Source organism: Erythrolamprus reginae, unplaced genomic scaffold, assembly GCF_031021105.1.
Source record: "Erythrolamprus reginae isolate rEryReg1 unplaced genomic scaffold, rEryReg1.hap1 H_21, whole genome shotgun sequence".
Taxonomy (NCBI): Eukaryota; Metazoa; Chordata; class Lepidosauria; order Squamata; family Dipsadidae; genus Erythrolamprus; species Erythrolamprus reginae.
The window spans coordinates 432840-456402 of record NW_027248475.1 but is presented as its reverse complement, the minus strand read 5'-3'; the positions used below and the strand labels follow the sequence as shown (position 1 = coordinate 456402).

At 39.4% G+C, this 23563-nt stretch overlaps 1 protein-coding gene and 1 long non-coding RNA gene across 5 annotated transcripts in view; both read left to right on the top strand.

The window, feature by feature from the left end:
• The window catches only part of LOC139155477 (uncharacterized), a 297390-nt gene that overhangs the window by 26197 nt on the left and 247630 nt on the right, over positions 1-23563 (top strand). The gene's annotated exons all lie outside the window — the stretch shown is intronic.
• LOC139155482 (complement factor H-like) overlaps positions 3945-23563 on the top strand; it is an 85417-nt gene continuing 65798 nt past the window's right edge. For 3 of the 4 annotated variants that reach the window (XM_070730629.1, XM_070730628.1, XM_070730626.1), the window contains exons 1-2: positions 3945-4086; positions 18666-18839. In XM_070730629.1, coding sequence (XP_070586730.1) covers positions 4023-4086; positions 18666-18839 — 238 coding nt within the window. In that variant the 5' untranslated portion in view covers positions 3945-4022. Of the gene's footprint in view, positions 4087-14971; positions 15130-18665; positions 18840-23563 lie in introns of those variants that run through there. The other variant, XM_070730627.1, reaches the window with a different exon arrangement.

Here is a 23563-nt window from a genome sequence, read left to right as displayed (position 1 = left end):
ATAGAAAAAAGAGAGGAAGGAAAAGAGAAAGAAAAAGAATGGGAGTAAGGAAGAGAGAAAGAAAATCAAAATCTAGTTTGAAACTAGCTCAACTATTTAAGTGGCATTTTGATATTGATAGAGTTGCCCTATTATGAGCTCACTGTTATAGACACACAGTACAGTATTTTATTTTGAAATTCTCTGAGGCAAAACAGGGTGGGGTTTTTATTTGTTTATTTATTTATTTATTTGTTTGTTTGTTTGTTTATTTATTATTTCTGTGCCGCCCAGTCCCGAAGGGACTGCCGCTCAGACACTATACTTTTCCGCCACACCCCCCCCCCCAAAATAGAGGGTACACTGTCCTAGGGTATATAGAAAAATGCATATCTTGGGGCATCTCCCTCACGCTGATGATGTAAAGTTTTTCAACACCACCAATAACACAGTTACTCTCCAGAAAGACCTTGACGTTGTATCTGAATGGTCAAAAATCTGGCAACTCCAAATCTCAACCAAAAAATGCTCTATCCTTCACATTGGCAAAAAGAAGCAGAACACCAAATACAAGCTGAATAAACAATATCTTACAGACAACCTTCACTCAGTAAAAGACATTGTAATACTCATCTCAAGTGACCTAAGTGCCAAAGCCCACTGCAACAATATTGCCAAAAAGGCTTCAAGAGTTGTTAACTTAATCCTATGTAGCTTCTGCTCTGGTAATCTCACACTACTAACTAGAGCATGCAAAACTTTCACCAGACCAATCCTTGAATACAGCTCATCTGTCTGGAACCCATACTGATTTCAGACATAATAACTCTAGAAAATATCCAGAGATACTTTACTAGAAGAGCCCCCCACTCCTCCACTCGCAACAGACTACCCTACGCAGCTAGACTTACAATCCTAGGTTTATTAAGCTTAAAACTACATCACCTTAAACATGATCCAAGCATAGCCCATAAAATCATCTGCTACAACTTCCTTCATGTCAATGACTTCTTCAGCTTCAATCACAACAACACACAAGCACACAACAGATGCAAACTTAAAGTAAACCGCTCTAAACTTGGCTGCAGGAAATACGGCTTTAAGAACTGAGTAGTTGATGCATGGAACTCACTACCAAACTCTGTAATATCATCACTTAACCCCCAAAACTTTACCTTTAGACTATCCACTCCAGAATAATTTAAGAAAAAAACTGGATATCTACATACTCAAGATTTCTATAAATATTGATATCAATATAAAATATATATGACATATCAAATTTTATTTATTTATCATTGAATTTCTACAATGCCCTTTTCACAGCCCTTTCACTCTGGGTGATTTACGATAAAATAAAAATACAGTTTTAAGACATGGAAGAATGAGAAAATGGTTTCCATTGCCAAGAATTTTTCATAAAAGTCATATATAATAATTTTCTTGTTAGCGACTACTACTGAAGACTTTGGAAAAGCTCAGAATTGCTCAACACTAGAATGAAAGTGGAGTTTTTTTCTTCTGAAGAAGTATTGGAAGGACTGCCTGAAAAGTCGCACTACTGCTTGATTTGTTTGCTATTACCTGTTCTGCCGGGCTCTATGGTATGAGTTTTCTGAAAATTCAATTTCAGACACATAAACTTGAAAATTCAAAAACAAAGTTCTTTATCACAAAATTCAAAAGAAATAAAGCACCCTTTTTGTATTGCAAAGAGCACTCATCCCAAAACAATGTTGTAGGCTGTACAATCCCCTTAATCAGTCCTTAAGTACTTAACTAGCAGCTGTGAAGAAACGTCACAGCCCTCCTTCTCCCACAAAGTGAGACACACACACTTTGCTCTGCTTTGGTTTCAAATCATGAAAAATCAACAAACAAAGTCTGGAAACAGCAAGGCACGGTCCTGAGGAAACAACAATCAGATAATATTCCACAACGGACAAACTAGCACGCTGCTATTTATATCAGCAGCTCTAATTACTGGAGCCCCACCCAAACACAGGTGGCCTCTCTTATCTCCTGTAATATTTCCTCAATTGGTCTCTTCGATCCACAATTCTGCGCCTGCGTGGGTCTAACACTTCATCATCCGAATCGACCGAAGATAATGGAGATTGGCTTCCTGGGCTGTGTGCCAAGCCCCCCCTCTTCCAAGTCATCCCCACCTTCTTCTTCGTCTGAGGAAACTGCACTACCTGACTCTGTCGGCAACAAAACAGGCCTAGGACATGCATCCTCCTCCACATTCCCTGGGGCAGGAGCTGGGCCAGAGCCAACCACAATATTACCATTTCAACAAAAAGTTCACAATTTTTTATGAGCCAATGGTAATGGCAGTAGTTGCAAATCTTTTTAAGATTTACTTGATTTGGAATATAGGGGTAACTTTCTGATGTTCTAGTTATGTCCTCTGAATTCTGAATTGCCAATAAAATCAAATGTTAAAAGAAATATGCAATTATTTTTCAATGTTGTTTTGGTAGAATGAAAAATGAAAATAGTCTATATTTCTATATTCTATGTTTCTATATTTAATTGTCTAAATAAATTTGTGGGAGGGGAGTTACGGTATGGTGAATTCCCTTTTTCAGGAATGAAGGACGTATCCACGACATGTCTATACCCTTCATAAGCTTGTGAGAATTATTTTTTGTAGAAATAAAACACTGATGGCTGGTTTAGTTCATCTTCAATCAACAGACTTACAAGCTGATCTTTACTAATAACCTCTTTCCAGTTCTGAGCCATGAACATGCACATTCAATATAATATAGATATTAACGCTGCAGAAAGTAGAAATTGGCACTATAAGGTGCCAGAAAGAGAGCTAGTAACCAAACCTCAGAGTGCTAATGACAAAACGTTTACAAAGAATATAAATGCTTCCATTCCCCACCATTCGCTTAGAATTAAAGAAGCTTCTTGGATGTGGAGCAAAATGTTTTCAAGGAAAAGTCCAGTTGCTTTTTAGAAAAGCACTTTGGGACAACCATGATGACTGAGAATCCCTATACTGTAGATACTTTTCTCAAGCTACTTTCTGGGCCTGGTCTCAGGCTCCTCTTATTTGACTGCTGCCTTGGCTAGTTCCTCTGTTCTGTAAATGCTGGGAAGGAGAAACACTGTTTACAATAAAGGGAAAAAATGATGAGATCTTGTTGACTCAATTCAAACTACATTTAATAGATAATATACATATTGTTATCTTCAGAAAGAATAGATAGAATTGGCAGAAGTGAATACTTCTTATACAAACCTAAGTAAGAAGGGAAAGGTAGATCTTGTATAATTCTGATAAGGAGGCAACATCTTTTTAAATTTCCTTTGTTCTTCTATTCCCTGGAAGTTGATACTATTTTGACCTTCTGGATATTTATAGATATACAACCTAACACTAGTTCTGCATAATTTTGGGGAAAAAACAGGTACTAAGATAAACAGTCCCCCTGATATAATTGGATAATGATTAACTATATTTGGCTGAAGTTTGTAAAACTCCAGAGTTAGTTAAAAATGTATTGGATATCTGCAACATGTGATTCCTATTATTGACATCATAAATGCAAAATAGATATCAAATGTAATTTTTAATTAAATTTCAACACTGTCCCTTTCATTTGATTGACTCTGAATGTTTACAATAAAAATGTGTTAAGATCTTAAGAATGAAGAAACTACCCAGATATTTTCTTAAATGTCCTGTATAATAATTTTGCTGTTAGCTGCTGCTAGTGAAGATTTAGGAAAGACTCATAATTTATTAAACCCTGGAACGCAAGTGGTGATTTTTCCTTCTGAAGAGATGAAAGAACTGAAAAATTAAACTATTGCTTGATTTGTTTTTTCACAAAATTCTTGTGCAGTCCCGTTAGTTGCCAAGATCATATTCTTATTCCAGTAATACTACTTCCTCCTGGTTTCTTTGACAACAAACAAACAAACATAAAATGAGGAAGAGATGATAATAGCTGGGAGAAATCAGCTAACAAAGCCAAACCTCTAAACTGAGGTTTGGTGGTTCACACATTGCTTGAAGAGCTATGAAGGGCGGGCTGGTCCTGGTTGCCACTTTTCTTCTCTGGCCAGGTTGCTCTTCTCAAAATGGTAAGTTAAGAAGAGAAATCAAAGCCTTACTAAAGGAAATAATTTCTAATACATTCATTAAAGGAACAGATACTTTTAGAAAAAATAAAGAGTTCCGTTTTTCATTTGTAGCTTTCTGGAAATTGTAATGCCAGATTCTTTAAGAATATCATAGGTTTATTCCAATCCACTTTTAAAGTACAATATTTTTAGCAACTAATTTCTGAATAGCAAGTATTGCAAATTCACACTGGTTTTGAGGGACTTTGTTTCAATTAATAAAGAACTTGATATTATAATAATCAAATGATTGCCATGTCTAATGGTGCCACTTTAAATGTAAAATGAAGTGAAAGGTCACTGTTTGATTTCATTGAAGTATTTGTACTTAGTGGTTTATTTTACTTGTAAAAAAAAATACTTTCAAAAGTATAACAGTAGAACAGCTATAAAATGGAATATATTTAATGAATGTAGTTCTATTATAATTTAACTAATAATATGCCATCATCACTGTAACACCTAAACTTTGTCCCAATTTTTCTCTCTTCACTCCAAGTGAGGTGATTTTAAGAACACTGATTCTATAGGAACGATGTCTGTAGTATCTTTAATATTCTGTGGCAAGAAAATGATTCTTCATAAGTCAAAAATTTGAAATTTTAAAGATATGTCTTTGTTATGTTTGCATCAGGATACATAGAAAATTATATATCTTAATTCACAATAATAATATATTCTAGGACTGTGATGGCGAATCTATGGCACGTGTGCCATAAATGGCATGTAGACAGTGAAGGGCTACCAAAATTTTTACTACCATATTGTGGGCGTGGCTTATGCAGGATATCCTGCAATTTCTTTCAACATCTTTAAGTGCAAATTGGGGTCTCTGGGGTAGGGCTCAATTTTTGCTACTCCACTGTGTGTCCCCCCAATTTGGGCAGTAGCCCACCCCTGCATGTAGACCTGGGGAAAGCAAAAATGGCCTTCTCCTTTGAGGCCCTCTGGAGGCCAGAAATGCCTCATTTCCCAATGGGCCATTTTGTGTGTGTGTGTGTGTTTGTGGGATATATATATATATATATATATATATATATATATATATATATATATGTAGATTGTTCTGAGTTCGGGTTTTGCCCTGTGTAATATTTTGCACGTTTATGCGACGTTTCGGTGAAATCACATCCACCATCATCAGGCTGAAGTTTCCAAGCTTCGTGCTGTTGTAAAATGGAATGTTTGCAACTGTCATTTCTTCCTAGTGTATAGTGTGGGGGTGGAGATTTGGTTTGAATGTAGCAAATAGATTGGGTGATTATGTTTCAGTGATCTGATTGGTTGGTGTAATCATAATTATTAGAAGGATTGGCATGGTGATTTTTATGAAGTGTTTTTTGTTTAAGGCTGGCTTCCAAATTTCAAAAGTCCAAATTCATAATTATTAAAAGGATTGATATGGTGATTTTTATGAAGTGTTTTTTTTTGTTTAAGGCTGGTTTCCAAATTTCTGGTAGGCGGGATGTGTCATCTCTTTTATTCATGCAAAGGGGGCTCCTTTCAATTTCTATGGCTTCTAGAGCAATTCTTCTATATAAATTCTCTGTTTTGTGAAGTAATTTAGTTTTTTCAAAGTCAATTTCGTGCCCTGTTTTTTTAATGTGCTGGACAAGGGAGGAAGTCTTATCTTCTTTTTTAACTGCATTCACATGTTCTGCAAGGCGTGCACTTACTCTTCGGTTGGTTTGTCCAATGTATGTGGCTGCACATGTTTTGCAAGGGATTTCATAGATTCCTTGGTATTCCAATTGGATTTTATCTTTGGGGCTCCTTAGGATATTAGATATTTTTTGGTTGGTGCAAAATGAAGTTTTGATGTTATGTTTGTGCAGGATTTTACTAATTTTGTCTGTGGTGCCCTTGATGTAAGGGAGGATGGTGGTACCATTGTCCTGTTCTTGATCTTGTTTTTTGGGGGGTGTCTCTTTTTTGATTAGATTTGTGATTGTTTTCTCTTCGAATCCATTAGAAATTAATACATCTTTGAGTTTGTTCAATTCAGTTTTTAAGTGCTCATGGTCAGCTAAGCGTTTGGTTCTGGTGATGAGAGTTTTGGCCACTGAGGTGATTTGTGTGGGGTGGTGGTGTGAGTGTGCATTTAGATAACGGTTGGTATGGGTTTTCTTTTGGTAGATAGTGTGTCCTAGGCTGCCATTGGGTTTTTTATAGACCAGTACATCTAGAAAGGGAAGTTGATCATTGATTTCTGTTTCCATAGTAAACTGTATTTTGGGGTGTAGGCTGTTAAGATGTGTGAGGAAATTGTCTAGTTTTTCCTTACCATGTGGCCAAATTACAAAGGTATCATCAACATATCTCAGCCAAAGTTTAGGTTTGTATTTGGATTGCTCTAATGCATTATTTTCAAAATATTCCATATAGAGGTTGGCGATGACCGGTGAGAGAGGTGATCATACAACATACAACATACAAAAGGGGGAAAGAGATGCACTTATCAATTTGAAGAAAGACTATCATATAACCCTCCTCCCAGCCGACAAAGGAAACTCCACAATAGTGATGAATACAGCAGACTACAAAGAAAAAATGACAACTCTACTACAAAACCCAGCCTACAAACTCCTAAGCACAGATCCTACCACCTACCTAGAAAAAACTACCAAATCCAAAATCAAGGCCTCTCCCATCAGCGAAGAAATCCAGCAAAAAATCATCCCCAGAGAAAAATCTTCCATATGTCCAAAACTCTATGGCCTTCCAAAAATACACAAGGAAGGAATACCTCTCAGACCAATAGTCAGTTCTATAGGCTCCCCTCTACAAAACCTTGCCAAATTTTTAGCCAAATACCTTCAACCATATACAGAAACTATTACCTCATATGTTCAAAATTCATTCCACTTTATACAAATAATCAAAAAACAAAACCTACAACCCGATGACCTACTTGTGAGTTTTGATGTCGTGTCCCTTTTCACACAAATACCTATTAAAGAAGCCTTGACAGCTATCCAGGACAAACACAAACCCCCCAAATATATCCTAGACCTTACCAACCACTGCCTGACCAATACATACTTCATCTATAATGAACAAAGATATAAACAGATAGAGGGAGCCCCCATGGGATCACCTCTCTCACCGGTCATCGCCAACCTCTATATGGAATATTTCGAAAATAATGCATTAGAGCAATCCAAATACAAACCTAAACTTTGGCTGAGATATGTTGATGATACCTTTGTAATTTGGCCACATGGTAAGGAAAAACTAGACAATTTCCTCACACATCTTAACAGCCTACACCCCAAAATACAGTTTACTATGGAAACAGAAATCAATGATCAACTTCCCTTTCTAGATGTACTGGTCTATAAAAAACCCAATGGCAGCCTAGGACACACTATCTACCAAAAGAAAACCCATACCAACCGTTATCTAAATGCACACTCACACCACCACCCCGCACAAATCACCTCAGTGGCCAAAACTCTCATCACCAGAACCAAACGCTTAGCTGACCATGAGCACTTAAAAACTGAATTGAACAAACTCAAAGATGTATTAATTTCTAATGGATTCGAAGAGAAAACAATCACAAATCTAATCAAAAAAGAGACACCCCCCAAAAAACAAGATCAAGAACAGGACAATGGTACCACCATCCTCCCTTACATCAAGGGCACCACAGACAAAATTAGTAAAATCCTGCACAAACATAACATCAAAACTTCATTTTGCACCAACCAAAAAATATCTAATATCCTAAGGAGCCCCAAAGATAAAATCCAATTGGAATACCAAGGAATCTATGAAATCCCTTGCAAAACATGTGCAGCCACATACATTGGACAAACCAACCGAAGAGTAAGTGCACGCCTTGCAGAACATGTGAATGCAGTTAAAAAAGAAGATAAGACTTCCTCCCTTGTCCAGCACATTAAAAAAACAGGGCACGAAATTGACTTTGAAAAAACTAAATTACTTCACAAAACAGAGAATTTATATAGAAGAATTGCTCTAGAAGCCATAGAAATTGAAAGGAGCCCCCTTTGCATGAATAAAAGAGATGACACGTCCCGCCTACCAGAAATTTGGAAACCAGCCTTAAACAAAAAAAACACTTCATAAAAATCACCATATCAATCCTTTTAATAATTATGAATTTGGACTTTTGAAATTTGGAAGCCAGCCTTAAACAAAAAACACTTCATAAAAATCACCATGCCAATCCTTCTAATAATTATGATTACACCAACCAATCAGATCACTGAAACATAATCACCCAATCTATTTGCTACATTCAAACCAAATCTCCACCCCCACACTATACACTAGGAAGAAATGACAGTTGCAAACATTCCATTTTACAACAGCACAAAGCTTGGAAACTTCAGCCTGATGATGGTGGATGTGATTTCACCGAAACGTCGCATAAACGTGCAAAATATTACACAGGGCAAAACCCGAACTCAGAACAATCTACATACATATACCCGTGAAAATTTACGAAAACAAATATATATATATATATATATATATATATATATATATATATATATATATATATATATATATAAAGTTATCTCTATCTCTATATATCTACTGCATTTCTTGGAGTATAAGATGCACATTTTTGCTCCCTAAAAAGAGACTGAAAATTTGGGTGTGTCTTATACTCTGAATGTAGCTTGTTTTTCAAAGCTTTTTTTCCAGCCCTAACTAGGTGCTAACGATCTTCCCAGCTCTAACCTTGCAGGTTCTTTCATTGTTACTCTCTGTGAATTATTTTTTCCAAGCCCTAAGTCTTTGCAGGCTTTTTTTCATTGCTCTACTTACTCTGAATGTTTCTTTCCAGCCCTAACCATGTGCTAACGATGTTCCCAGCTCTTACCTGCTTACAAGCTCTTTCATTGTTTCTCTCTCCAAATAAGGTTTTTATCTTCCTAACCAGGGGATAACATAATGTGCTGAAGCTGACCAGACTAAGGATGCTAGCCAGATAAATATCTGGTATGCAGATTTTTTCCCTATTTTACTCCCCCAAAACTAAGGTGTGCCTTATACTCTGGGGCATCTCATCCATCCATCCATCCATCCATCCATCCATCCATCCATCCATCCATCCATCCATCTATCTATCTATCTATCTATCTATCTATCTATCTATCTATCTATCTAGAAGGCAAGGCCAAGATCCAAAAAGATCTTGAGAGACTTGAACATTAGGCTCTATCTAACAAAATGAAATTCAATGTAGCCTAGGTGAAGCTTGGCTTAATGCCAGTAAGTCTGAGAGGAATCTTGGAGTCCAAGTGGACAATCACTTATATATGAGACAATAATGTGCGACAGCAGCCAAAAAAGCCAATTCAATCCTGCAATAATTGAGGGATAGAATCAAGATCACTTGAAATTCTGGAACCACTTTACAAATGTGGTAAGGCAACACGTGGAATACTCCATCCAGTTTTGGTCACCACAATACAAAAAAGAAGAAGTACAGAGAAGAACAACAGAAATTATTAGGCTGTGGGAATGGAGGTTAAAATTTATGAAGAACGATTACAGGAAATGGATATGTGTAATCTAGTGAAAAGAAGGACTACAGGATACACAATACCAGTGTTCCAATATTTGAGGGGTTCCTACAAAGATGAAGCGTCAAACTGTTTTTCAAAACACCAAAAGAAAAGAGAAGAAACAATGGATGTAAACTAAATATGAAGCAATCTAGAGCTTAGGAGAAATTTTGTAAGGATGAGAGCAATCAACCAATAGAAAACCTGTTTTCAGAAGTTGTAGTGGTCCATTGGAGGTTTTTCAAAAAATAGTCTGGCAATCATTTTTCTGAAATAGTATAGGGCAATGATGGCGAAACATTTTTTTTCCTTGGGTGCTGAAAGAGTGTGTGCCCATGGTATCACACATACATGAGTGCCCACACCTATAATTCAATCCCTGAGGAGGGTGAAAAAAGCTTCCACTGCCCCCCAGAGGCCCTCTGGAATCCAGAAATGGCCTGTTTCCTAACTTCTGGTGTGCCCAGTAGGCTCATGTTTTATCCTCCCCTGGTTCCAAAGTCTTCTCTGGAGCCAGGGGAGGGTAAAAACACCTTCCCCAATCCCTGCAGGAGCTCTCTGGAAGCCAAAAATGCCCTCTTAGAGCCTCTGTGCAAGCCAAAAATCAGCTGGCCGACACATACATGCATGTTGGAGCTGAGCTAGGACAATGGCTTGCATGCCAGTAGATATGGCTCCATATGCCACCTGTGGCACCCGTGCCATAGGTTCACCATCACTGGTACAGGGTCTCTTGCCTGAGCGGTGTTGTGATTCAGCCTGAGGCTCCTCAGGGACCGGCTGGATCTCTGCCAGATCCATGTCCAGAGGAGGAGGACGGTGAACAGGAGGGGGAGGACCAGGCAGACGGGGGAGAGGAACGTCAGGAAGAGGAGGAGGGAGAGCAGCCTGAGACCCCCTGGGGGGGCTCTCCCCAGCTAGTAGCCTGGATTCATTGGATGAAGACGCACAGGCTATAATAGACATGAGGCAGCGACGTGCAGCTCAAAGAAGGGACCAATTAGAAAGGTATTTACATCCCTGAATTGGCAACAGCTGGGTTTGGGTGTGGTTCTCCTCAGCAGGGTTGAAAAGGCAGGCCGCCCTTACAGTCTTGTGGAGAGTTATCAACTGGGAGTCCTGTGACCTTGCTTTGATTCTCGGCGTCTCTGATCTTGGCTTGTGGCCTAGAAGTCTGGAAGACTTGGGGGAGGCGTGGGTTTTATTATCTCCAGCGTTGTTTTTGCCAGCAAGAATCCTGTTTTATTGCCTGGCCTTCGTGAAACCTCTGTGAAGCTTCAGAGTGTTCCTGTCTGTAAGAACAGTTTTTGTTACCTGTGTTTGCTTGGAATTATATAAACTGCCTTTGCTTTTTACCAGTGTGTCTGGATACTCTTTTTGGTTGGTATTGGCTTCTGGGAGGACCCAGACAGAACAAGCGGGATGGTGGTGGGCTAGAAGACCTCCCAGGTCTCTTCCAACTCTATTATTCTGTCATATGTTCCTAATGAACAACCCAAAATTTGCCATGATACAAATTCAAACTAATCCATTGAAGATGTTCTGCACAAAGAGAACTCAGGGACTTGGCTGCAGAGTGGGTATCCATGTATTTCCAAGCATGGTGACTGGCCATGTTCAGATTTGGCAGACTTGTGTTTCTACACAGAAACCCTTAATTGTGTCTTAGCTACAGGCTATGATTCTGCACAAGTGCTGTTGCTAGTGCCTCAACCACAGGTGGCTGTGAAGTTCTGCAGTTTAAAACCCCTGTTTTGTTAAAAATAATATTATTATGATTATTTTATTTATTTGTCAAAAATGTATAGGATAGTAGCAGTTTGTATAAACATAACATAAGTAAAAAGTAATGATAAAATAGGACAAAAGGACAGTAGAACAGGGACAGTAGGCATAGTGGTGCATTTATGCATGCCCCTTACAAACCTCTTAGAAATGAGGAGAGGTCGACTGTAACAGTAGTGGGTTCCTGCTGGTGCATCTAACTGCATGCAGCTCTGTGGCTCTGGCATGTTTTGGTGAGGTTTTTTGCTTCTGCGCAGGCGTCCCCTGCAAGATTTTGTTACCTGCACAGGTACAGAAAGCAAATTTTGCTCAAATGTGCAGAGCTGCAGAGCTACGCACAATTTATTTATTTATTTATTAGTTGGACTTGTATAAATATGAACAGTTGCCAAGCATCTGAATTTTGATCATATGATCATGGGGATGCCGCAAAGATCATAACTGTGAAAAATGGTTATAAGTCAACTTTGTCATTGTAACTTTGAAGGATCACTAATAGTGTTGGGACCCAACGAAGTTCGGGTGCGGCAAACTCACCCAAACTTTGCCGTGAATCCGAACCCGAACAGCAGCAAGCTGCTGTGGCGTCCTTTTCTGTAAAAATAAACAAGGAGGTGGGGAATTCCCCATCTCCTTTTGCTTCCTTTTATTTTTACAGAAAAGGATGCCGCAGCGGCGCTGCAAGCAAAAGTAGGTGGGGAATCCCACAATGGGATTCCGGGGGCGGGGCTTTGACATCACAGAGACTACTGCCTGGCTGGCTGAAACAGGGAGGAAGGAGTCTCCGTGATGTCAAAGCCCCGCCCCCGGAATCCCATCGTGGGATTCCCCACCTCCTTTTGCTTGTGGCAATGCAAGCAAAAGGAGGTAGGAAATCCCATCGTGGGATTCCCCACTCTCCTCCCGGGCGGCGGCATTTTGTGGTGTTCGAGCAAACACTGAACCCAAACTTTAGGCCAAACACTGTAAATTTCAGCGCGAAACCGAACTTAGCAAGTTCAGTTCACCCAACACTAGTCACTAAATGAACTGTCATAAGTTGAGGACAACCTCTATACTGGGGGCAATCACAGGCATGACACATCTTCTAAAGATTTTGTGATTTAGACTATAGGGAAATTTTTCTTATGTTTTATTTATGTCCTCTCAACTCTGAAATACTAATAAAATCATATGTTAAAGAGAAATAACAATGATTTGTGTTGTGGTTCAGCCTGAGTCAGATCAAAGACCAGCTGCGTCTCTGCTGGCTCCATGCCCGGGGGAGGCTGAGAGTGAAGAGGAGAGTTCTTGGCAGCCAGACAGGGGAGATTACAGTCAGGAAAGTGATGAGGAAGAAAGGCCTGGGAGCCCTGGGGAAGGGCTCTCGCAAGCAATTAGCTTGGATTCTTTGGAGTCCTTGGAGTCATTGGATGACGAGGCACAAGCTATCATTAGTATGCGACAGAGACGCATAGATCAAAGGAGGCAGCAACTGAAGAGATATTATCAGCGTTGAATGAGGAACTCCAGGGGGTTGGGTGTGGTCCTCATTAGCAGGGAAGGGTTTATAAGGCAGGCAAACTCTTTCGGCAGCGTGGAGTGTTATCACAGTGGAGTTGCTGTTATCTGCATTTCTCTCAGTGTTTTTGTTCCTAGCTAGTGGCCCAGCAGTCTTGAAGACCCGTGGGAGGTTGGTGTATGTTAGCAACAGCCTCGTTTGGCATTGAGGATCCTGTGTTTATGTATGAACAATTGCCTTTGTGTATCTATTTGGAGTTCCAGTGCTTTCCTGACTTGTAAGGACATTTGCTCTTGGCTTCTTTTCTCTTTACCATTATAAAACTGTGTTTGGATTCAACCGGTGTGTCTGGCTTACCTTTTTGCGTTGGTCATAGCTTCCGGAGTGACCCAGACAGAACAATTTGCCAGTGATGCTTCATTAGAATGAAGTATGAAAATATTCTGACAAATTATTTGTGTAAGGGGAGTTATGGTAGTATAAATCCCTTTTCCAGGAGGGAAGGAAACATGATATGACTTTCAGGATAAGATGACTATATCCTTCATAAGCCTGTGAGAATTAATTTTGTTAAAAATTAAAGCAGTGGTGACTGACATAGTCCATCAATTCAATCTGATCCCATAGACGCCTCCAAATTTTCTAAGGAAAACCATGGAAAAAAGTTTCTCTTGACAATTGTTAATGTGCTATCCAAATATGCCTGGATCTCCTTTTTAATCTAATAAATCCACTGTGAGTCAACTGCAGCCTTCCAGAACATCTTTGAAATAGGATGTCCATCATGAAAGTTACAGAGAAATGCTAGGAAAGATTTCTCAAATATTCCTCTGAAGAATCTTTGACACATTATTGCATTCATTACTTTACTGTAATAGCTCTTGTTATTGTTATCCGGAGTCATTCACTTTTCCTCTACAGGACCTGGAGAAGGTAAATACTGTTTTTATCAGTGGCCACCAACTTTTTGGGCACCAGGGACAAATTCTGGAGCAAAATTTTTTCGCAACCTGGAAGGGACATGTTTTCACCTGTTGCCTACACCCCGTAAATGGCCCTTCACTTGCTTGCGCAGCTCAGTTTCTGGCATGTCACGACCCGTGCCAGTCCATGGACTGGGGGTTGGGGACCCCTGGTTTACATTAAAGAAAAAAATGAGGGTTTCTTTTTGGCTGAAGTTGCACAAGAAAGATAATAATACATTTGATTTTTTCATACAAATTAGATGGAATTTGCAGCAGATTTTTTTCATATACACATCTATAAAAATGAAACATTTGAATTTAAGAAAATAATGTAAAATATTGACAACATATTTTTCTAAAAAAACAAAAAAGGGGAAAGGGAAATGAAACATAAAACAATGTTATTTTAAAATAATATTAAAAACATAAAATAAAGGGAATTTTTCTGGTTAATAAAAAAGAGAAGGATAAGTCTTGTATCCTTATGATAAGGAAGCTATGTCTTATTTCCTATCTTCTCTCCTCCGGAGTTTATGGTATTCAGGTACCAAATTGCACAGACAGTTTCCCTAATATGATTGGCTAATCATATTGCACAAACGATTGGCTAATGTTTAAATGCAGATAGCTGAAGGTTGTAAAACTGCAGAATAATTTAAGAAAAAATTTGGATATCTACACTGCCCTTTTTATCTGAGCTACTCTGGATGATTTACAATAAAAATACAGTTTTACGCAATGAAAAAATGGTTTCCATGACCAAGAACTTTCATAAAAGTAATGTATAATAATTTTGTTGTAAGCTGCTGTACTGAAAACCTTGGAGTAGTTCAGAATTGATCAATACAGGAATGAAAATAGAGCTTTGGCAGAACTGGAAGCACTGACTGAAAAGTTGAACAATTGCTTGATTTGTTTACTGTTATCACCACAACACAAAGTCCACAAAGTCTCATGAAGTCCTCATTCAGCTATCAAGATCATACTGTTATTCCAGTAATACTTCCTCTCCACAAGCTTCCTAACAAAAACTAAAGCAACAAGCAAAAATGTGGAAGGAATGATAGTAGCTCAGAAATAGTTAAGTGAAATAGTTAAACTGCTGAACTGATTTTTCATGATTGGGAGATTACCTGAAGAGCTATAATGGCCTGGCTGCTCCTGATTGCTACTTTTCTTCTCTGGCCAGGCTTCTCTTCTCAAAAAGGTAAGCTAAGACAAAGATAAATCAAGGGGGCAAACAGTGTCTTCTTGCATTCATTAAAGGAAGTTATTTTTAGAAAATGCAAACATTTCATTTTTCTCTTGTGGCTTTTTGGAAATGTATGATGCCAGATTCTTTAAGAATATCATAGATTTATAATTTCAGTCCTCTTTTCAAATATAATATTTTTCAGCAACTGATTTATAAATAGTAAAATACTTTGCATCAGTAGTATAAATTCACACCCATTTGAAAGGTCTTTGTTTCAGTTAATAAATAACTTGATATGATAATAACTAAGAGATTACCATGTGTAAACTAAGGCTCCATAAATCAGAATGTTTGAAATTATTGAGATATATCTCAGTGGGGTTTACATCAAGAAAAATACAAATATATCAGTGGAAGTCTAAATTCACAGTGATTAGATCCTTCACAAGAAGATGAGGATAATATTCACTTCACCAGACTTTGTAGATAAGACTATATTTGTTGATATTCAAAGTAATATTCATATTTTTGAGCCGATTATATATTTATCACTGTTTTACCATGGTTATTGGGTTGAATGGGGTGCTCAGGGAGGGGTAGCACCTCCTCTATAAGTGCAAGTCATGTCCTTTTACAGCAGCTAATTTAGGGCAGCTTTTAGGGAAGCTTGTTCACCTTTGATCTCCACCTGTCACTCAGCTCTCATCTGTGGCTCCTAGTAGCTATAGAATGTGCAGCGGCCACACCCCAGGCAACAGCTTCCACAGGCTTACCAAACCAGGTTGAGAGTAGCCAGTGTGTCATTGATTTGTCTATTCTGAGCATGTGAAGACAGATTCTGGTGGACTGAGCAGATGAAACCTATTAGAATAGGTCAACAGTCATGAAGACGGTCTCTGCAAGTGATGTGATACATATGCAGTCTTGCAAGTGATGTGTTGGTTATGACCTATAAAGCCCTTCATGGCACCGGAACAGATTATCTCAGGGACCGCCTTCTGCTGCACGAATCCCAGCGACCAGTTAGGTCCCACAGAGTGGGTCTTCTCCGGCTCCTGTCAACTAAACAATGTCGCTTGGCGGGACCCAGGGGAAGAGCCTTCTCCGTGGTGGCCCCAGCCCTCTGGAACCAACTCCCCCCAGAGATTAGAATTGCCCCCACCCTCCTTGCCTTTTGTAAGCTTCTTAAAACCCACCTCTTCCACCAGGCATGGGGGAACTGAGATACTCGTTCCCCCTAGGCCTTTACAATTTTGTACATGGTATGTCTGTATGTATGTTTGGTTTTATAATAAGGGTTTTTAACTGTTTTAATATTGGATTGTTATATGCTGTTTTTATTACTGTTGTTAGCTGCCCCGAGTCTCTGGAGAGGGGCAGCATACAAATCCAATAAATAAGTAAGTAAGTAAGTAAGTAAGTAAGTAAGTAAGTAAGTAAGTAAGTAAGTAAATAAATAAATAAATATCATCCAGGCAGTGAAGGGCTAAATTTTTACTACCACATTGTGGGTGTGGCTTATGCATTTTCTTTCAACATCATTCAGTGCAAATTGGGTGCTCTGGGATGGAGCTCCATTTTTGCTACCCCACTGTGCCCCCCCACCATCCAGGCAGTAATCCACCCCTGCATCCAGGTAACGGAAATCACAATGCATAACTGCCTTTCTGAGTGCCGCAAGTTACTGATTGATTGTTTGTCTATCTCACTGGAACATAGTGCATTTGAAGTGAGACTTGTAGTGTTTACCAGGGAACCGTTTCCACCAGCATTGGTTTGGCTAGTGACACAGCCATATCAAAGACTTCATGCAAGACAATGGTTTAGAAAAAGGGCTTGATTGTCTGAGAGGCCTTGCAAATCTTTGGGTTATAAGAAACAACTTCATCATGGAGGACCCCCAGGAGTCAGTGGGTGAAACATTGACATGGCTCACTGGAATGAATTTGCTATGCAAAATGGCTATCACTTGCGTTCCTGCATGGCTGGATTTTTGCCTTCATTCAGGAATTTTTTTTCTTCAGTATCCTACCTTCATCGCCAATGTTAAATTCTCTTACTGAAGAGGCTGGAGACAGTATTGTGACTAACAGCTCTTTATTGCAAGAACCAGCCCAGCAAAGCTCTCTTTAAATAGAGGGCTGCCAGCTGGTTTAATCAATCAGCGATTTCTATTCTTCCACTCTGCAAAGAAAGCCTTGGTGTAAACAATTAGCTCCAGTTCAAACCTTAATGCTTAACAGTTGGCATCATTAACATTTTTGGTTAGATGTTGCTGATGAATTATACATGGAAAGAAGACAGGGTGATTACAACTGAGAAAGGTTTAATCATGAAAATCCAATACATAAAACAGTCAGAAAGATTTCTCCAGGACCAAATAGGGTAAACCAAAGTGTTGCCAAGGTTGAAATTCCACAGAATTACAGGCGAATTACAGGCTTTTTTTTTTGGGGGGGGGGAAGATTTTGATAGCCTTACAACAGGGGTGGACAATTAATTTTGCCATGGGGCTGCATGAGAAATTGGGATGGTTTTAGAGGGCCGGACTAAAGCTTTGTTAGAGAGGGGGGCCATGGTGCGCCTGTGTAGAGGAGGTCTCCCTGGCATCCCCTCCCTTCAGGAGCTGGCTCTTCCTGGCCCGTGGCTGCTGCTGCCCCTTTCTGCTGCTGCTGCTGCTTCTCCTCTTCTTCTCCTTCTTCCGTTGCCGCTGCTTCCTCTGCCTGCCCATACCCCAATTGCTGCCGCCGCTGCTCCTCTCTCTTTCGGCTGCTTGCTCAGCTCTGCCAAAGCGTCTCTCTCGGGCTCCTGACATCACCCACAGTGACCTCATCACCTAGCGCTCACCTTATTGTCTATGTCCTGAGCCTCCCTTGGGCAGAGTAGTTGCACAGCTGCCTCCGGACCACCGTTTCCAGGCTCCCGCTGCAGCTCCGGGAGAGGAGAACTTTAAAAAAAGCGGGACATTTTTCACAGATAGTGGGCGGGCCGGTCACAGAGAGCAGGTGGGCCGGATGCGACCCACAGGCCGCTCCTTGCCCAGGTCTGCCTTACAACCTCTATCTCCTTATACCCATATTTGCTTAGATTAGCCATCAGCAAGAAAAGCTAATGTATTATAGTTGGTTCTTGAGTTAGGACCCACTTGGAGCCTCCCCATCACTTTCAAACATGTTATGGTCTTAAAGTGGGTTAACTTACATTACAATTTTATGACCTTTTTATAACAGACATTAAGCAAATTACTGTATTCATTAAACAAATCCATAGTTGTTAAGAGAAAGAACAATTCACTACGGCCAGGGGTCTGCCAAAAACTGGCAATCTGTGCTGGTTTTTGGCAGAACTGAGTCACATGACTGCAAGATATTATAAATGACCATAAATACAATGCAGGTCATTAAACAATGAATCATTAGTCTAGGACTGTCTGTAATGTGAATTAATTGTTTAGGAGGGAAATTTGTTAGCTTGCAGTTCATAAGGGTAAATTGGAAGAACAACTTTGTTAAATCAGATAAAATCATTTAATGTATATATAATTTCAGCATGTGATGAACCAGATGAGGTTGACTTTGGGGAAATTGTGAGCGCTGAGAAAGCCAAGTACCTGGAAAATGACCGAGTGCAATACAGGTGCAACCCTGGCTATGTCTTGGAAGGACCTGAATGGATTCAGTGTAAGGGACAAGAATGGACACCTCATCCACCAAAATGCTTGGGTAAGCCATCATTCTTATTTTTGGACTACTGTACACATGTGTGAAAATGCAGAATTCATTTAATAGGAGAATAGCAGCTGCCATTTTTTTAAAAAAAATGTTAACTGTAATTAGGATCCAGATTTTACTGATGCCAAAACTGTCCTATAGTCAGCTTTTTCTTTTGAAGTCTGGAAAAACGAATTGTATTTTATTTACCTCATTTATTTATTTTATTTTATTTATTTATTTATTTGTAATTCTATACCGCCCTTCTCCGTAGACTCAGGGCAGCTTACAAAACAAGAATAACTACCAAATACAACAGATAAGCATAAAATCTGATTCTAAAACCCCAGAATTATTAAAAACAGGCACCCACATTCATCCTTTCACAATCTCATATCATTGTTGGAATTCTAGAAAGACCATTACCTTAAGCAAGGTGCTCAGCCCGCTGGAACTGAGCCAGGACCTTCCGGAGGTGATGGTTATTAAAGTACAGACAGAGCATGTTCGAATGAACTAAACTTTTATTAGAAAAGTAGAAAATAAAGTTTGTCTGAAGAGACATAAAATGCACATCTACATGGTTAATGAAGATGAAGCGTAATGGAGATTCTCTAAAACTAGAGACCGCCTTCTTCTCCAAGAAGGAGCATGTGAGCAAACAGGTTACATCACAAAGGAGGAGCTACATTAATAAACAGAGTTAACTATCTAACTACTGGATGTTTCTCAATGTCTTTGGAGGCTGTCAAATTCACAGCGTGACACCCCTTCTTTGTCAGTCATCAGAGACATAAGGGACATCAGGACATCAAGGCATCAGTTCACTTAAGGCACATCTTGTTGGTGAGGTATTCATGTTGATCAGCTGGCAATGGCTTATTCAGCAAGTCAGCGATCTGCTCAGTAGTAGCCACATACTGAAGTTTTACGAATCCTTCTTTCACCTTCTCTCTGGTATTTTGATACCGGATATCAATGTGCCGTGAACGAGCTCCAACAAATTCAGCTTCAGCAATATATGTGACTGAAATGTTATCCTCCATAATAACAATTGGTTTCTTTGGACTTTCCCAAATACTATCAATGAGATTAAAAAGAGAGGTTAACTCATTACAGGAATCAGAAACACATGCATATTCAGACTCAGTTGAAGAGCAAGAAATAAACTTCTGCTGCCTAACTTTCCAAAAGAAAGGACAACCATTTAAAAACAGTACATAACAGCGTGACAATCATATCATTGGCCTCATATCAATGGCCAGAGCAAGATGCCAGCGCTCAATGGCCGCAGGCCTACCAGAAAATGTGAATATTTAAAACCTTATGAAAGGTTGGGAAGGTGGAGGCAGTGCAAATCTCTGGAGGGAGTTGATTCCAAAGGGCCAGAGTTGCCACAGAGAAGGCTGTTCCCCTAGGCCCTGTCAGCTGGCATTGATAGGAACTGGAGAAGGCCGACTTTGTGGGACCTGACCAGCCACTGGGATACGTGAGGCAGGAGATGGTCCTGTAAGTAATCTGGTCCTAAGTCATGTAGGGATTTATAGGTCATAACAAACACTTTAAATTGTGTTTGGAGACCAATCGGTAGCCAATGCAGCTTGCAGAGTGCTGGTGACATTTATATACCTTGGAAGGCCCATAAAAGCACACAGGGCTACTTTATTTATTTATTTATTTATTTATTTATTCATTCATTCATTCATTCATTCATTCATTCATTCATTTATTCATTCATTCATTCATTCATTCATTCATTCAATTTTTATGTCGCCCTTCTCCTTAGGCTCCTTAGGCTCAGGGCGGCTTACAACATGTTAGCAACATGAGATACTGATGACATTTGAACCGCTGACCTATATCAGAGCTGCACTTTTGGAAGCTAGCCAGCCCAACCAGCTAAGCAGCCCAACCAGTTAACCCACCCAACCAGCCAGCCACAGACCATAGATATGGAGTTTAAGTCTTCGATGAAACACAGTAGCAGTAGGAAGTCTTGGAAAAATATATTTACTTCTTCTTATTTACACTACTAACTGTTTTCTACTTTACTATACATACACCATACTAGTATCTCACAACAACTATCTCACAATAACTCACAGGAACCAACAGATCAATACAGCAACTTCACAGCACACTTCACACAGAGCAGGATCAGAGATCAGATATCAGAGAACAGAGAACAGAGAACAGAGAAAAGAGAACAGAGAGCAATAAATACTAGAGCTCTTGCATATTCAAATATTTATCCAATCTGGTTGTTGCATCCTTACTTCACTCAGAATGACCCAACCATTCTACTATATATAATACCGTCACCTATCTGGGACTCGACCAACTAGTAATTAAGAATACCAGACTTGATAACTGTCTGGATCTCATCTTCTGCAACAGCAAAAGTGCAATATATGGCTTACAAATAACAGAACCATTTTCCAATAGTGACCACAGCTTGATAAACTTCAGTCTTAACCTAAGCCATACTATGATCCACCAAAATAATATAACACCAAAATTCAATTTCAAAAAAACCAACTACGAACTCATTGAAGCCCACCTCTCAACATTAAACTGGAAAACTCTATTTACTGAATGCTACACTACTGATGATTACTACAACACATTCCTACTCAAAATGAAAATTATCATCAGACTTCATGTACCTCTAACATGTACCATAAACAAAAAAAATAACCTCCCCATCTCAATAAGAAAATTACAAACAAGAAAAAAAATCTGTCTGGAGGAAAAACAAAAAAGGACAAGTTTCCAACTTCAAAAGCCGATATAAAAGCATTTGCAATCAAATAAAAGCAGAATGCCTGAACTACTACAGCAAACAAGAGGAAAACCTCCTACACAACAAATCTAATAGAGCTTTCTACAACTTTGTCAACAATAAATCAAAGACTCTAGACCTATCCCACCTCTCAAAGGACTCAACAACAAAGAATACCATGATGATTCATCCAAAGCCAACCTCCTCAACTCTTTCTTTGGCTCTGTCTTTGTTAACAGCAATGGCTCATCCCCCAATTTCATCAATCACACCTCAAACTCCCTCAACGACCTAACCCAAGTAGACTTCACTGAAGACCGAGTTGAAAAAGCATTACATGACCTTAAACCTTCTCTATCAGTCGGACCAGATGGTCTTTGTGCTTACTTCCTAAAAAAGCTCTCTTCTGCCATAGCTAAACCACTAAGCATAATTTTCAAAAAATCCTTCAGAACCAGCACACTTCCTAAGCTATGGTCGAAAGCAATGGTCATCCCCATCTTCAAAAAAGGAGACCCCTCTCTTGTCGATAACTACAGACCAATTTCACTATGCTGCATCCCATGAAAAGTCATGGAATCAATTATAAACCAATCAATTATTCTCCATCTAGAAACTAATAATTTGCTCTCTAACAAACAATTTGGTTTCAGAAAAAAACTATCCTGCAACCTGCAGCTCCTCCACTGCAAAAATATATGGACAACTCATCTAGATCAAGGGAAATCTATAGATGCAATTTATATCGACTTCTGCAAAACCTTTGATTCAGTGGTCCACGACAAACTACTCCTAAAACTCAAATCCTATGGCATTTCAGGATCTCTCCATAGCTGAATTACAGCATTCCTGTCAAACACACAACAAGAGGTCAAAATAGGAAGCACCATATCCACCCCGTCCCAGTTAAAAGCGGTGTTCCCCAAGGTAGTGTACTGGGACCAATGCTCTTCATTCTCTACATCAATAACCTTTGCGATTACATCACAAGCAACTGTGTCCTCTTCACCGACGATGTAAAACTCTTCAACACCACCAATAACACAACTACTCTCCAAAAAGACCTGAACTCTGTTTCTGAGTGGTCCAACACATGGCAACTCCAAATCTCAACTAGCAAATGCTCTGTCCTACACATTGGGGAAAAGAATCTGAACTCCAAATACGAACTGAATAATCAAATGATCACAGATAATCCCCACTCGGTTAAAGACCTCGGTATACTAATAACAAAAGATTTAAGTGCCAAAGCCCACTGCAACAACATAGCCAAGAAGGCTTCAAGAGTTCTAAATCTAATCCTATGTAGCTTCTGCTCTGGCAATCTCACACTACTTACCAGAGCTTACAAAACGTTTGCCAGACCCATCCTCGAATACAGCTCATCCGTTTCGAACCCATATTGCATCTCAGACATCAACACCCTTGAAAATGTCCAAAGATACTTCACCAGAAGAGCCCTTCACTCTTCCACTCAAAACAGAATACTCTACGAGACTAGACTTTCAATCCTGGGCCTAGAAACCCTAGAACTAAGACGCCTTAAACAAGATCTAAGTATTGCCCACAAGATCATATGCTGCAACATCCTGCCTATTGGCTACTACTTTAGCTTCAACCACAACAACACAAGAGCACACAACAGATTTAAACTTAATATTAACCGCTCCAAACTTGACTGTAAAAAATATGACTTCAGTAACCAAGTTATTGAAGCATGGAACTCATTACCGGACTCCATAGTTTCATCCCCAAACCCCCAACAATTTACCCTTAGATTATCTATGGTTGACCTATCCAGATTCCTAAGAGGTCAGTAAGGGGCGAGTACAAGTGCACTAGAGTGCCTTCCGTCCCCTGTCCTATTGCTCTCCTATATCTCCTATTCCTTCTTTCTATTCCTATATTTCTTCATCTATTCTTTCATTGATATGTTCTATTACTAGATCTTCTT